The sequence below is a fragment of the Mytilus galloprovincialis genome, chromosome 8, assembly GCF_965363235.1.
Source record: "Mytilus galloprovincialis chromosome 8, xbMytGall1.hap1.1, whole genome shotgun sequence".
Classification (NCBI taxonomy): domain Eukaryota; kingdom Metazoa; phylum Mollusca; class Bivalvia; order Mytilida; family Mytilidae; genus Mytilus; species Mytilus galloprovincialis.
Genome location: NC_134845.1, coordinates 21,589,434 through 21,606,552, shown reverse-complemented (window position 1 = coordinate 21,606,552; position 17,119 = coordinate 21,589,434). Strand labels below are relative to the sequence as shown.

The window sequence follows — 17,119 nt, the reverse complement described above, 5'->3', positions numbered from 1 at the left end:
AGATTTTTGTAAATATAAATAAAAGGTGATGTTTAAGGTATATATATGCCAATAAGATTAAGACATTATAAATGTATAATGTAAATTACATTAAAAAAAATTCCCCAAAATGCACGCATTAGTGTCTGTAGAAATAATATGTTAAGATCTTAAAATTGCCTGAAATATAGAAAAGTTGTGAATAAATTGAAAGTAGACTATCAAACATCTGCCATCAACACCAAAATCTCCCTTAGGACAGAAAACATTTAGATATAACATAAGACAACCACTGACCAAGTTCCTTGCTAAATCGACAAGGACAGGAACATGTTTATGTGGAGAACAAACTTTTTGAGTTTTCAATCCTCCTTCACCATGATCATGTTTTAGTATTGATTTTAAAGTGAACAAACCTTAAAGGTACATTTATGAACTGTAGGCTGCCACTGGTGGATCCAGAAGTAGGGTTCCCCCTTTTTTTTGGACGATCAATGCATTTGAATTGGGACACATAGTTGGAACCCCCTTTGTTCCTGGGCAAGGAAACCCCCCCCCCCTTTCAAAATTGCTGCATCCGCCCCTGGCTGCTGAGATATTAAACATTTGTTCAGTTCTTAATACTTTACATTCAATAATTATAGACACTCTTTATTTCTTAAAATTATTTGATAAGCACCTCCTAAAATTTAAATGTAATCAACATGAAAAAAGATGAATATTATATGGACAAGATTGTATATTGTTAAGATGACCATATTTAGGTTCTAATATCATAAAATCAAGATGACCATATTTAGGTAATAAAAGTTAGTGTCAAATATCATAATCTATATCCTTTGTTAAACTTGTTAATTTTCAGCTCTAGTAATCTATGTAAATATAAGGGAAGACCTGTTTGTTTGTAGAGGGAATCGGATGTTATGTGAAACCTGAACATTGGACCGAAGGGTGACTGACTTACAATTAACAACAATTCAGATCATCATGACAAAATTTTCTACCTCAGTGAAATAACAAAAGATTTAAATTGAAGTTTTTGTACCTTAAGGAAAAGAAGTGAAAGATGTTTTAGTTTAAATTTTGTATAACTCCCTTCAGGTACAAAATTTTGGATATTCAAACCAGTGGTTTGAATGATAAATATTTCTTTAGTGTAAATTTCTCATGACTAAAACATGGAAATTTTGATAAGGATATAACAAAATGACCCAATTCCACGAAAACATTGTCCGACCAGGGGCATGAATAATTAGTTGTTAACTAATCAGTTTAATTCACCATTAACTTCCCAGCCTTGGCAGTTAATACCAACACAAATTGTACACCATTTGGTGAATACTTTTTAATTTTTATACTGCAGCAAGAATACTAAATCCTGAGATCATGTCTTTATGTACCAAAATTATTATTTTGTGCAATGTCGATTCCACGCCACATCAAATTTTATTTTTATGTAAACATTTTAATAACTTACAATAATCATGATCATGATAATTTTAGCCATTTTCAGCTGTACATCATAAGTATAAAAACATATTAGGTCAATGTCTGAAACATATCAACTTTTTGGAATTTTACATGGATCTTGAGAAGGGCTTGTTAAACACTGACCATTGATCTAATTTTGTCTATCTAAAAGCCGGCTGGCTTGTCCAGTAGGTTCTATTACAGCTATAAAAGTTCTACAAAACAAAACAAAAACATGCATGTTCATTTCAAACTCTGAGTCTTGCCTCAAATGTTTGCCATGTTTATTGCCATTCAAGGATGTGCAAGTACTAAAGGGTTAAATAAATGTATGGTTCTATATTGAATAGAAGGTGTTTGAACTTATATGTACTTCAAGTCAGTTTCTTCATCTCCATAGATTTGTGAATGAAATAAAAATCTCATTTCCACTTGAAAACTATCTTGTCATAAATCAGTTGTATTTACTCAATTTATAGAAAGATAAGTTTTTGTCATCATGTTTTAATACATTAACAGCTTTGATCCCTCACTGGACAAATTTTATGTATGATTTCATTTAAAGAAAAAATAAATTATGTATATAAAAAAGTATTTTGTAATTCAGATTAGCAGGATTAAATCTTAATGGTGAACCATATTATGTAAACATGTTTATAATTTTCTAGTGAACTTATATTTCATAATCATATAATAATTGAAAGGAGATTTAAGGTTAGATAAAAAATGCAAATTTTTTTTTTCTTCAAAAGAAAATACATGTAGCTAGGAAGTGTTAAAAAAAGTCGCTCATTGTCAATGGTCCTTGTTTCAAAACACTATTGATGTAAAGCCCACTTACACCCAGGGTATCTCGATCCAAAAACTTAGATAGATCGAAATCCTATGGAGAAATTAATGAAAAGTAGTGATATTTGCTCCGTTGAAATTGGATCTAAATTTTACCTACCCAGCTTTACAAACTTTTCATTAAGTATTCGTTTGGATTCAGATCCCTGTGCGGATTTCTAGTCTAGATCTACAGTGTTACACAATTATGAGAGCAGCTAGCTTTACATAGTTTTTACAAAGTTTGTGATTCGTGTGTGTGTCATATTTTAGACAATTCCTATGCCTAATTTAAATGCATTGCAGTTACAGGTTATTTATATTTTAAGTATGTGAGGGTTTCTTCAACATTCCAAAATTCAGATTGGTACCAAAAAAGTATAAATCAAGTCATTGTTAACAGTCGAGAGATCTGAAATCAAATTACTGATGTTTATACACATGTATGTACCGTCCTCTTAACCTTTCAGCCTTGTAAAGTTTAAACCTAAAAAAGCAGAAGCTAATTGTATTCACTGAATCAAGCATTCTTGTATTTATTTAAAAAGAAAACGATCCCCTTAGAGGTATTATATTCTGTCATTAGTTCAGATAGGTGTCTTGTAGGAAGCAAGCGTCTGTATTTATTCAAATCAGTTGTAATTTATACGTTTTTTCCTATTTGGTAGTAAAACTGTTTTATCATGGTTAAATTGATAATTAAGTCTCCCAAACAAAGTTTGGAGACTTATTGTTTTTGGTCAGTTCTTATTATTTTTATTATTCTTCCTCTTCCTCTTCTTCTTCTTCTTCCGCCACTTTAAAAATGAACTTGTCCGCAGCGGTTCTCCTAAACGGCTTGTCAGATTTACTTAGGATTTTACAATATGTTAGACTAACATGTCTAGGTGAGCCATCAATGTTTCGTTTGTGCATTGAGGTCTATTAAGGGGTATTTTGGGGGGTAGAAAGGAGGGAGGGGTTTACTATAGAACCCTATGGGATTTTATTTTTTAAAATTTTCAAATGAATATAACTTAAAAACTGTAAGTGATAGATACATGCAGTCTTCAGAAATGATTATAGGACAATAAAACAAATCACATGAAATATAGGGGGAGTCCCTGGGGGGTCATCCCCACCCCCTTCAATTTGAGAATATGCTTTTATCTTGTAAACGGTCCAGATCCCCACCCCTAAACCATATATATTCTTGAATGGGACGATAAAACAAATCAAATGAAATTAAAGGGAAGTCCCCGGGGGTCATCCCCACCCCATTCAATTTGAGAATGTGCTATTATCTTGTAAACAGTCCAGATCCCCACCCCGTAACCATATATATTCTTGTAGGGGACAATAAAACAAATGAAATGAAATAAAAGTGATGTCCCTAGGGGCTCACCCCACCCCCTCTTGTTTGAAAACTTGTAAACGGTCAACATCCCCACCCCTAAACCATGTATATTCTTGTATGGGACAATAAAACTAATCAAATGAAATTAAATGGAAGTTCCTGGGGGTCACCCCCACCCCGTTCAATTTGAGAATGTACTATTATCTTGTAAACGGTCCAGATCCCCACCCCTAAACCATATATATTCTTGTAGGGGACAATAAAAAAAATGAAATGAAATAAAAGGGAAGTCCTGAGGGAGTCACCCCACCCCCTCTTGTTTGAAAACTTTGTAAACGGTCAACATCCCCACCCCTAAACCATATATATTCTTGTGTGTAGGGGACAATAAAACAAATGAAATGAAATAAAAGTGATGTCCCTAGGGGCTCACCCCACCCCCTCTTGTTTGAAAACTTGTAAACGGTCAACATCCCCACCCCTAAACCATATATATTCTTGTATGGGACAATAAAACTAATCAAATGAAATTAAATGGAAGTTCCTGGGGGTTACCCCCACCCTGTTCAATTTGAGAATGTACTATTATCTTGTAAACGGTCCAGATCCCCACCCCTAAACCATATATATTCTTGTAGGGGACAATAAAACAAATGAAATGAAATAAAAGGGAAGTCCCGAGGGAGTCACCCCACTCCCTCTTGTTTGAAAACTTTGTAAACGGTCAACATCCCCACCCCTAAACCATATATATACTTGTATGGGACAATAAAGCTAATCAAATGAAATTAAAGGGAAGTTCCTGGGGGTTGCCCCCACCCCGTTCAATTTGAGAATGTGCTATTATCTTGTAAATGGTCCAGATCCCCACCCCTAAACCATATTTATTCTTGTAGGGGACAATAAAACAAATGAAATGAAATAAAAGGGAAGTCCCGTGGGGGTCACCCCACCCCCTCTTGTTTGAAAACTTGTAAACGGTCAACATCCCCACCCCTAAACCACATATATTCTTGTATGGGACAATAAAACAAATCAAATGAAATGTAGGTAAAGTCTCTGGGGGTTACCACCACCCCCTCCTGTTTGAATACTTGTAAATGGTGGAGATCCCCACCCGTAAGCCATATATATTCTTGTATTGGACAAAAAATCAAATCAAATGAACATGGGACCATATAAATGGCGAGTTATGGGAGCTTTGTTTGGGAGACTTCGTAACAGCATCCTGTTACAATTACTTCTTGTTTTCTTTGGTAATCATTAACTTATTTGTTACAGACCAACAGGGGGAATCTAATCTGTTGAGTCATAGATGACTTTCAATCATTTAAAAAGATAAAAGATTGCTCCTAAATGGAAAAAGTTTTAATAATCTTAAAAGTTAGTTTTTTAGGCTAACTTTTAAATGAATCAGCAGGATTTTCTCATTTATTTCAATTTGTCATATTTCCTTTTATATTCTATATCTTATATAACATTTTGATAAAAGATTGGTATTCTATTATCACTCATGCAGACCAATTTAGTTAAAAATATGCAAGTAGATTTCATACTGAAATTTTGACGGTTGTGCAAAGCGAAGTGATGGACAGAAAAGCGACATAGCTGCCCCAGTTCATGCTATCTGAGCCCTGCTGAAGTAAATTAGTTGTCAAATTTTATACAAAAGGCCTGAATTATTTTGTTGTTCAGGATTCAAATATTCTATGTAAACAATGATTAAGAAAAAAGAATAAGGAAATTTTTTAACAGCAATGATTTTATTATTTAGGATTCAAATATTGTATTTATTAATGACAAATTTTCCAGGCACAAACAGCAATGATTTTGCAGGTAATGTGAGTTTAGCTTTGGAATCCTGTATATATTTAGCAGACGAAGGGTTTTATTATTTTTGTGGTGCTATTATCTTGTCAATTATATTTATACATGTCTGTTTTGTTTTAGCAATATTATTTGCTTTCAGAAAGATTGACATATAATAATCTAGATACTGGTTTATTTCAGGCAAACCCAGCTTAAAACCCTAATCATTATGTTTTATCCTATCCCTGTTTTACCAACCATTAAATTTTCTATGCTATATGTTTTAAGAAAAATGAAGACACAATTCATAATTTGTTTTACTGCCTGGGGCCTCTATTTAAAGATGGTGTTGGATTGTTTATATTAGTAGACTGAAAATTAGAAATATAAAACATTGTATAATTCAAATCTATAATCTACATCTTTAGATGTCCCAACCAGAAATATGTAGATACCACAGTTACACATGTACTTTATCAGCTCAGTTATGAATGAACAGGCGTTTCATTCTATAATTTTAGATTCTTCCCAGAATTTAATTGAAAAAAGTAGTATTTGATTATAAATGGAATGCACATAAAGGATCATGTCATTCCCGCACTGTTTTGCATTAAGTGTGATAAAAGACACGGAATATACTAACATCTGGTGCTTAATGTAGCTGTGATAAATACAAGCTGAACAAATTTGTCTTGTTTTTATCAATGATAAGAAATTTGATTTATTTCTTTACATAATTGTAATGTCAAAATACTATCTGATAGGAGATGTTGGCTCTAAAGAGAGTATAGAGTTATGATATTGACAGGTAAAACCTTTCAATTTAAGGTTATCATTCACAATCTGATTAAAATGAAATCTACTGTTGCTCCTGTTTGAAGATATTTCCCCAGTAAATGATCTGAAGTCCTTGTCATCTTATGACCTACATTAAATTGGATCAATGAAGACAGACCAATGCAAACTTATTGCAAAATCATCAATGACTTATTGGATTTCACTTTTTAAATTATTTATTGTAATTGCACATATATTTATTAACATGTATAATTTATTTCTAACTGGTACCATTGTATTGTTTTTATTAAAAATCAATATAAATTTATTATACAATTATAGCCTTTGTGTGTGAGATTGATAAGAGGATAAGTATATCAACTGAGGGCAAAGTCAGAGGACGATATATCCTCATATCAACCTCATACAAAGTTATTATATTGCAAAATCAAGAATATCCACAAAAATGAAATGGTTTATTTTTCTTTTCTAAATTTCTTTTGTCGTTTATTAAGTTATTCTCTCGTTGCTTTATTCCTACATATCTTCCTTTGATACCGGTAATAGTAAATTTGTTAAAGTCCACGGTTGGTGTTACAATGTTTAGATCTGATTACAATTAAAAGACACTAGCCGTCACCCCTAGATATTTGGTAGGGTTCAAAGTGCCCATTCTTAAATCCTTTGTGTGGTGTTTCACAGATTGTGTTGTCTGCTATCATCGTCATTTAGGCATCAATTGTCCTGTTGGTATTTGTCCCATTAACCTCACATGTGAAATTGGCACAAAAGAGTTAGAAAAACAATGTTATAAATACTATTTTCTTTGTGAAATGTTTTAATTTCTTTCACAATAACAATAAGTACTTACCAGTATATAAACATGTTAAATGGTCATCTGAAAGTAACTATGAATTAGACAGACCTCTTCAAATCTCAAAGAGATTTATCAGAGAACAGGAGCAATTTTGTATTAAGTTTTATTCAGTGAATGTAAACCTATGTAAGTTTTTACATGGACTGTCAATGTTGTCTGTGCCTGTAATCTCAGTTCTTTTCCTTATTTTAATGTTAGTTAATATGGAGACAGTAGACCGACTTTCCTGCAATAAATATGAAACATAAAAAAGCTAGTTCATATAAAGCACATGGTAAAGCTATTTTATGGCTTGTTGAAAAATGTCAAGGTCTGTTTCATGTGGATTGAAATTAATTAATTATGCAAGCTTTAGTAGCAGTTTCCTGTTATATGATGTATACCAATTTACAACTAATTTTCTAATTTTCTATTTTTTTGCACCAATTTTAGTGAATGCACCTGGCACTTAATTTTGGTTTCAGGATGTTCACAGTTATAGATTTATTTGTACAACATGATCCAACATGTAGATCTATATAATGCAATATAAACTGTTAATGATCTGGGGTGTACACTTGACTCGACAGTGCATGCTTATTATAGTTATTAAAGCAGAAAAAAATATTTGCATAATAGTATCAAAAGCAATTAGATAGTCACTATAAATATAATCTTTAAGTTTAGGTTGAATTTATGAATGAAATATTAACTTTTTCACAACTGTTTTCCAGGAACTATAACCACAGCACAGGTTTTAGACAGGGAATCAGCCACTCACTACTGGTTGTCTGTTTATGCACAAGACCGGGGACTGGTACCCCAACATGCTCGCTTGGATGTATACATCAAAGTTCTGGATGTCAATGACAACATCCCCCAGATGTCACAACCAGTGTACTATATGGAGGTCAAGGAGAATTCTAAACAAGATGTTGTTGTTGGTCTGGTCCAAGCTACAGATAAAGATGAAAACCCATCAGAGCAGCTGACATTTACCATTACCAAAGGAAACGCACAGAAACATTTTCAGATTGATGAACATACAGGTAGGTGTATAGAAACAATTTTAGATTCATGAACATAATAATCTCAATAGAGATTGGGATCTCACAGAACATGTTTAACCCTGTGGCATTTTTGCACCTGTCCAAAGTCAGAAACCTCTGGTCTTTGTTAGTCTTGTATGTTATTTTGATTTTCGTTCATTTGTTAGTTTCGGAATTGAGTGTGATGTCCATTTTTGCTGAACTAGTATACATTTTTTTAAAGGGCCAGCTAACACTCTCCTCCACTTGCAGTATTTTCTCTTTCACTTGAAGTCCCATTGCTGGCCTTTGTCTGTTTTTTGCTCTTTAGTAGGGTTGTTGTCTCTTTAAACCCCTGATTTCAATCTGTCTAACAGGGAGGTTTGTTTTCCTTGTTGTAAGCTCTCTTCAGGAGCAGTGAGACAAGCTGTCTTAGTCATTATGATCTTTTAGGCAGTGAATAAAAGAAAGTTCTGTTTTATAAATATAATTTTCCCAGCTGTTATTTTGACATATTTACAACTACGGGGGCATCTGACACTTTGTAGGTAGTTTTCTTCTTTGAGGTTGATGCATGTTTATTAAATATAGATGAGTTATTTATTATCTAACACATTTCTAGGGTTCCTTACAACTACAGGCATTCAAAGTTCATACTTTTGTAACACACATCTGAAAGATGATATATTGCAAGCACAATATGTTTTTTAGATGAAACTTCAGTTTGGATATAAAAAGGATACATGTACAATACAGACCTGTGTAAATAGCATCCCTTGTAAAAACTATTGAACAAATGAAAATATCACGACACTCTTTAAAAAGGTTTGTGTGAACACAATCAACAATTAAGAAATTTCAGGATAAAAAAAAGTAGTTTATTTGCACAGAATTCTGTATTTATCAGATCAAAACTCTTTTATGGGTTATCAGAACATTTGCAGAAGTTTACTTATACCTATGCATTCTCAAATGTGTCTTCCTCACATGTTCATTTCTTTTACATCTCATATACTATACCAAGATGGCGTTGTGTCTTGTGTCTGTGCTGTGGGTGGTATGATACTCCACTCTTTAAAATTGAAGCCATGTAGATTGTTCTGGTCTATGGTTATTGTTCTGTCAACATGCGTGAAATATTTGCCACTGAACGTTAAGCAAACAACAACCATCCAGCTGTACAATTCTGTATCATATAAATACAGATGAAAGTTTTCTCTTTTAGGAATTCTAATTGTTTGGCTAATAAAAAGCATTTTGTAAGATAATTATGACACAATAATCTTTATTAAAGCATACCTTTAGTTACTTTGATATTGGAGCACATTTTTCATTTCGTTGAAGTGTTGATGCACACATTCTTTTGTTGCAGCAAATCTAAAAAAGAATGCATTATTTTGAATTGTATACTTGAGTTTTGTCAGTTTTTGAAATGAAACTCTTTACTACTTCTAATAAAGATTTTACAATAGGCAGTTGCAAAAGTAAGTACTGTCATCAACAAAAAACTGTTTAGTTTGTAATCTTGAGTGTTAAGAATTGGGTGTGAAGTTTTGATTTTAGTTGGGTTTTTTTAAGTGAGATACAGATATGTCATCTCCTTTCTTAAATGCTTATATTCTTATACTTCTATTCTTAAAACAAATGCCTAACTTGAATTCTTTTAAATCATGTAACACTGGTTATCAATATTTAAAAATAAAAAGCAAATATACATACAATTTTAGAATATTTGACTACTTCTATGCTAATGTTTACATTACCCCCTTCTTACTTCCTGTCTGTGACACAATCAGGTTTTGGCGGCATTTTATTGAATTTTCTCTTAGTTTACAAATAACTCAAATAAAAAGTTGGATGTTTAGTTTAAGTTGAGGAGCGAAGGATATGAAATATTTTAACTGTTGATAGTCAAAAAGTCTATCTACCAATAAAAGGTGAACTCAGAAAGCTTAACATTGCTGATCTCTGAATTATTTGTAAAGTTTAAATATATAGGGTGAACATCAAGTAGGTTACCATTTCAACAACAAGTTTACATCCAAAAAACTAATCAAGAGGTTTCTTGTTAAGTCATTAGTTTCTGAAACAATGTAAGACTATCAGTATATTTGCTTTACAAAAAAAAATATGTCTTTCGTTTTTGATTATATTTGTTTTCTATCCTGTCTGTTCATCAAGAAAAATGCAGAGAAAAAAGAAAAAAAGAATGTTTAATCATTAAGTCCGCACTTAAAGTTCCAATATTTAATGCCTGAAGTTATTCAGCAAACACACATCTGATTTGGAGAAGTCTGGAATGGACAAGAATGTTTTATTTTTTGAATTGGTGATAAAAAATCAAATTGACTTGGGGTGTTTTAAAAGGGTTGGATAGAAAATTTGAAACATGACTTTTTGTATTTTACAATTTATTTCATAGCACAATTTAATTTTTAAATCCGTAGATAAGAACATCATTTCAGTCTTTTTATATTTATGGAACAAACAGTATTGTGTGAAAGAAGATATAAAATATATATTTTTAAAAATTTTAATGTAACATATTAATCTGACTATAACTAAATGAAATGTAGTCTAAAAACCTGTGGTAAAAAAAAATTGTCTCCATCTTTCTGACACATGTCATTTAAATGATAACAATTTTTTTTCTTTTTCTTTAGACCACAAACAATTAGTAAAAAAATTAAACCTATGTATATAAGGTATTATATCATTTATCTTTATGCTTCACAGGATTTTTCCCTGTTTTGTTATATATTGTAATTTCTGTCTGATGCGGCAGACAGATTATTTGATACGATGTGTGAATGAAAAAAGTATTTACATCTAACTACCTAAGATTTTCCGTTGCTGATTTTTTCGTAACTGAATTATTCATGAGAGGAGATGTTGGATTGAATCCACATCACCAATCTTCAATAGAATCGTTGAAAAGTAGAATTTTATGATTGAGTACGAATTCTATCTGTAAAGTTTAATAGATTTGTAGATATCTTGATTTTAAAATCAGAACATTAGGATGAAAGAAGATCATTATATTAAATAATGTTCCCAAATATATTTTTGATGTGTAGGTGTGTTTTGTCAGAACATAATGTTTTAACATAGGCAGCTTAGACTATGTGACTGTTTACATTTTTTGCCTGGTTGATTTTCAATGAGGTTTCCAAACTTTAAGGACTTTTCCACTCATTGTCAAGTGTAATACTATAAAAAACAACCGAAAAACCTAAAATGAAAGGTTTAAATTAAGCCTTAAAGTTCTTGCTGCGCTCTGGAAGTCATATTAATATGGTTTTTCCATGAGCTGCGCTGACATTCTGTGTTGATTTTTTAGCCTAGTGATTTAAATCATTAAAGCCTATTGATTGGCTATCACTTGTTGCACTTTTAAATTCTTGATTTAGAAATTGAAAGTATCAAACTAACTATACCTTTCTCAATTTGTTCCATCTTTTTAAAATTACTGAAGTTACCATACTGAAAAAAGGGGTTTTCTTATACACATGCCAGAATACAAATTGGTATCTGCTTTTTATCAAGTATCTTTTTTTAATCCCTTGTATTCAGATGTCATTTGGTAATGATACATATAGGGTTAGTGAACTATGCTGATGTCAGCATATTAGATAAATGTCCACCCTACAACTTTGTACGCCATTGATTTTTAAATTTTGTTTCATGACAACATGATATTATTGATATGATTATAAGGTACAAAGTTCAAAATAATTTAAGCAATACAATAATTTCATTGAGTATTCCTGACTTAAGTACCAATTATAACATTCAATACAGGGTATCAAACCAATTTCTGTGTCAACGATTCTGTTTAGGACAGTAAATTGACCCAAACATGGAAGAACACCAAAGTATGCTTTATATTTATCTGCGGAATTGTCAGTTAATCCGACAGTCCATGTGTGATTCCATTGAATTAACACGACATTAACTTGTCAATACACTATTCAACGGTAGTGACTTAGGAGTCCTTATATTATTCAAGAGTAACTAAACATTACGGAATAAATCAAATTTACATATCAACTTTGATAGTCCACCATTGTTAAAGATTTATCTAGATAAATTTTGGCAATAAATAAGATATAGCACTGTCATAATGGCTTGTAGAACATGCACACCTGCAGAAGTTTAAATGGATTTGTTAAGAGGCAGATACCACTGATCCTTATTTGTACAAACAAATATGTTTCTGACCTCTATCAATTAACATTAGCATGGCATCTTACAGAATTAAGTGTGATCATTGCTCAAGCAAACAACTCCTATCAAAACACCTGCAAACTACATTATTAAAGTATATAAGTAAAGTTTTTTTCTTTAAATGTTTATAGTCGAAACTTAAAGGTGGTCTTATTTTACTATGACATGTACAAAACAGAGGAGGAACTACAGTATTTATATTTGATCTGCTGCAATCCTTTGTTCTTATAACTAACCACTTTGTAAACAATAATACTACAATAAAAGGAATAAGCTAAATATTAAGGCAAAATACATTGCTAAAAGTTAAAACAAGTTTCCTAAATGATTGTTACTGTGCGTGGCCCTTCTCTAGTCCTGTAGCTTAATGAATGGTAGTCTGACATTTCTGAAATCTGTCAGATTTGTACAGAATAACACATAGGAATGCATATATGCGCTTTTCATAGACGCTTTTTGATATATTACTGCATATACTGTGGAAATTTCAAAATGTGATGGGGATAAAGCAGAATGTAATGTTATATACAAAACAGAATGGAATTATGTTTTGTTAGCTCTTAAATGTTTTTATTAGGTTTTTGACAAACAATTATTGGTGTTTAATAGCATCACTGAAGAGACATAAGTTATAGAAATTTACAACTTTTGCAATAAGAATGGTTACCCTTAATGTTATTCTACCTTACAGTAACTTTACTTTTTATTCTAGATACATAAGTCTTTATTATACATAGTATGATCCTCTTATTTGGACATTAACCCATGGAACTGTGTGTTCTGTGAAGTTCGGTCAATTACATGCACCTCTGGTTGTCTAGTTTGAAGCTCCAGATTTAATTTCAAAAGAAAATTGCCTATGATTTCATCAAGATATCTCTAATTTGGTTTATGTACCATATAATTAACTGTTATATGAAACTGTCAAGCTGTTTTGGGATATTTTTAGCTTTATATTACAAATATCAAACTACAATCTTGTCATAAACTGAGATTTTTAAGAAAGGCAATAATTGTCCTCTTTGTACAGCACAGTACATAAATTACTTTAAATTTCTAAAATGACTTAATTGACATATCTGATATAGAATAGCTCAGATAAGACTACTTTTTAATAAGGACAAGTGATCTCTATTTTAAAAAAGGTTAAGCCTTCTTGGGGGTCCAACCTCTGCAGGAATATGTTTAGCCTGGGAAGGTTGTTTTATCAAAAAGTCATTGTTATTATGAGTTAATAATTTTGTTAAGTAAATGTCAAAATATATGAATAATGTCTGGCTGAGGGGTATACTATACAAAATAGATTTGTTCTTATGGCTTCAACACTTAAAACTATCCCAACTCAGGCTGTAGTTGACATCTGGAATTAAACATCTAAATTTAGGAAAGACAACCCCAGACTGTAAACAGATCATTATTCATAGTAGGTACTGTTTTTATGCCCCACCTACGATAGTAGAGGGGCATTATGTTTTCTGGTCTGTGCGTCCGTTCGTTCGTTCGTCCGTCCGTCCGTTCGTTCGTTCGTTCGTCCGTTCGTTCGTCCGTCTGTCCCGCTTCAGGTTAAAGTTTTTGGTCAAGGTAGTTTTTGATGAAGTTGAAGTCCAATCAACTTGAAACTTAGTACACATGTTCCTTATGATATGATCTTTCTAATTTTAAAGCCAAATTAAACTTTTGACCCCAATTTCACGGTCCACTGAACATAGAAAATGAAAGTGCATGTTTCAGGTTAAAGTTTTTGGTCAAGGTAGTTTTTGATGAAGTTGAAGTCCAATCAACTTGAAACTTAGTACAAATGTTCCCTATGATATTATCTTTCTAATTTTAATGCCTAATTATATTTTTTATCCAATTTCACGGTCCATTGAACATGGAAAATGATAGTGGGAGTGGGGCATCCGTGTACTTTGGACACATTCTTGTTCAGTCATATTTCCCAGTTTAGTCTTCAAAGCTTCCTTGTCCCAAAATAGCTACGATAGCCCAAATTAACTGTTACTTGACTGCCCAAGAGTAGTTATTAAAACTAAACTTCCTCAGATCATTTTCTCATAAAAACTCTCCTTAAAATGTTCCTTGATTGAATAGCCCAAAGATGTAATCACATTACGGTACCCAAATATAGTAAGGGGTAGAACTTCACTCAATCATAAAAGTCCCTATTATATTTCCCCTCGTAAGAAATAGCTGCTACTTCATTCTCCAACAATAGTTGCCACGTAATGCAATAAAAGTCTTCCCCATGACTCTTTCCCTTATCCAAGCTGTATTAGTTATCATCTTGATTTCATAGTAATTTCATTGTTCATTGTTGCAAGTTTAAGTTGGTCCTTGCCCACACCCTTAGACTTCTTGTTCATTCATTGATGTGTAAAGCTTGTCATTGATAACTTAGACAGATTGAGATGACTAATTTATTTAATTAAATGTTGCAAGATGTTAGGAAAATTTGTTAAAGACACTCGATATGGAAAAAAAAGTCTTAAGATTATATGTTGATTTTGAATGTTATCCAGTAAAATTTACGAGAGCTTGCTGACAGAGCTGTAATCTTATTACAAACAATGGATTGTCAAGTTCATTAGAGGGAAAACAAATTTACATTTAACATCAGAAGTGTTTTATAAAAGGCATGATTCATTAAGATGATTTCATTTGGTTAGCAAAATTAAAGGGAATAGTTAGTCATTATTTAAGATCCCTGTTAGAATTTTGTTTGTAGTAGATCATATCAATCATTGTGTTTGACAAGTGGATTCTAGTCATTCAATAAAATCAAGAACATTTTTTTAGGCCTTTCTTTTTAAGGTTTGATTTACATGTTATATTGCAGAAATTGAATTATGAATGCACTTTAGTTTTTCTTGTGGTTTGCAGGAATATCCCACAAAAAAATAGTTGTTAGAACTTCATCAAATCCTTATGCTTTACTGTAATCAAATATACCTAGAAATACCACAACATTTAGACTTTGAGTGCATTAGCTGACTGCTGTATGTTTCCTTAGTTTGTTAACTTATGTTTATTGAAATAATGTACATGAAGGTCTACTTAAAGCTCTCATTATGACAATCAACTGCAATAATTTTACCTCAATTATTTTCTTTTAATCTGCCATATAAAATTTAATGTTGTCTGTCCATATACTAAAACTATGGTCAAAGCTGTTTTCCTAAGTCTTTGATCTGTCCTTGCCAAAAAATCTCACTCAATAACAATGAAGTACACCACCCTTGATTAATCAACAATTTTCTTAATTCTTTATTCAAAGTGTATTACATAGTTATTTTTTGATAAGTATAAAGATATTCTTTAAGTAAGTTGAAATGTAAAGTTTGCATAGCCTGGTGTTAGAATAACCTGCAGGCTTTGAAAACAACTTAAGCAGACAGCCTTGATCAATGGGACAAAAGGATGGAAACAGAAAATTTCACAAGTTGGGGACATTGTACAGTGACTGCACAATAAAGCTAATCTTATTTGTTTATTCAATGGATTAAGTCGGATTTTAACACCAAGGTTGCTTAGAGAGATCAATGCCTGGGTCAATTTCTATATCAGTTGACCATTTCGGGTACAATGAGGACAAAAATAGGACAGATTGGTGAAATAATTAATTTGGAGACATAAACATTGATATTTCACTTTAGAGGGGATAAAGATAAATAATGTGATGCCAGAGTTATATTAGTTTTTCTATTTTTATTCAAGCCAGCTCAGAAAACACTCACTCAGTCTGTCTTTTTCAATCAAAAGACGTCTTTTTATACATTGAATAAGGCCTGGCACCAATGCATACATGTAGTACCATTGGATTCAATCTTTCATTTTGTTTGAAATAATGCTGGAAGAATCTTGAGATGCTCTAAGCTATTAGAGCTAAGACAATAATCATTTATTCAGGCGTCCATTTTGCGTAACACCTTGCGCCAAAATTTAATTTGCAAACATGGAAAGTAATAAATTACAGCCAGTTTTCCTCCTAATGTACATGAGTTATTTATGTTCTTAGGACAGGTAGATAGTATAATAATTGGTAAAGACTCCCATAAAACACATCTAACACACATCTAACGCTAATTCCAACTTCACATCAATGTAGTGATAATTTGTTTTGACTCCTGGAATAGTAACTATCATTCATTATCTCACAGTCATAAGGTAGTTACAGATTATTGCTTTATGATTAATGTTGAAGTATCATTTCTTGGTGTGCCATTTTCTTCTGTTTCTTTTTTTAACTCTTGGTCCGAAGTATTTTGGGATAAAATTCAAACTAAAGATGTCTGCTGATTGGTCTAGAGTCTTAATTTTTTATAAATCTTTTGTTGTTTCACTTTAAACTTTGTGGAACTAGTTGTATCTCTGTGCTTTATACTATCAACATGAAGTTTGAAAGGAATGTTTTCTGTTGAATGGAGTTCATTCAGAGTTATGCCCTTTTCGACTAATTATCAAGTCTATCAATGCATTTTTTTTTTACATCATATGCCAATAAAAACTCCATGCACAATGTCCCGGAAATACATGATGATTATATGAATAGTTCTGGTACATTGAGGTTTTACATCGATGCTGGGTTTTAGACATCCTATATTGAAACAGTCATCAGTTTTACCCATGTTAATTGTTACAGTGAAACCTTCTTTAAATTATGGCTTGTTCTATCTCATTGTCTCCAGTTGATGATGTAAAATGATGTACAAAAAAACACAATATGACATCAATGTACGCAAAGCTAAAGACCACAAATACATCATATTTATTGTTTAACATTCATAATACAAGAAACTTATTATGTATACA

At 32.0% G+C, this 17,119-nt stretch overlaps 1 protein-coding gene across 10 annotated transcripts in view; it reads left to right on the top strand.

Moving 5' to 3' along the window:
- Positions 1-17,119, top strand: part of LOC143085318 (protocadherin Fat 1-like) — a 119,457-nt gene that overhangs the window by 14,587 nt on the left and 87,751 nt on the right. For 8 of the 10 annotated variants that reach the window (XM_076261592.1, XM_076261591.1, XM_076261596.1 and 5 more), the window contains exons 3-4: positions 5,426-5,449; positions 7,790-8,104. In XM_076261592.1, coding sequence (XP_076117707.1) covers positions 5,426-5,449; positions 7,790-8,104 — 339 coding nt within the window. The remainder of the gene's footprint in view (positions 1-5,425; positions 5,450-7,789; positions 8,105-17,119) is intronic. The other 2 variants (XM_076261599.1, XM_076261594.1) reach the window with 1 other exon arrangement.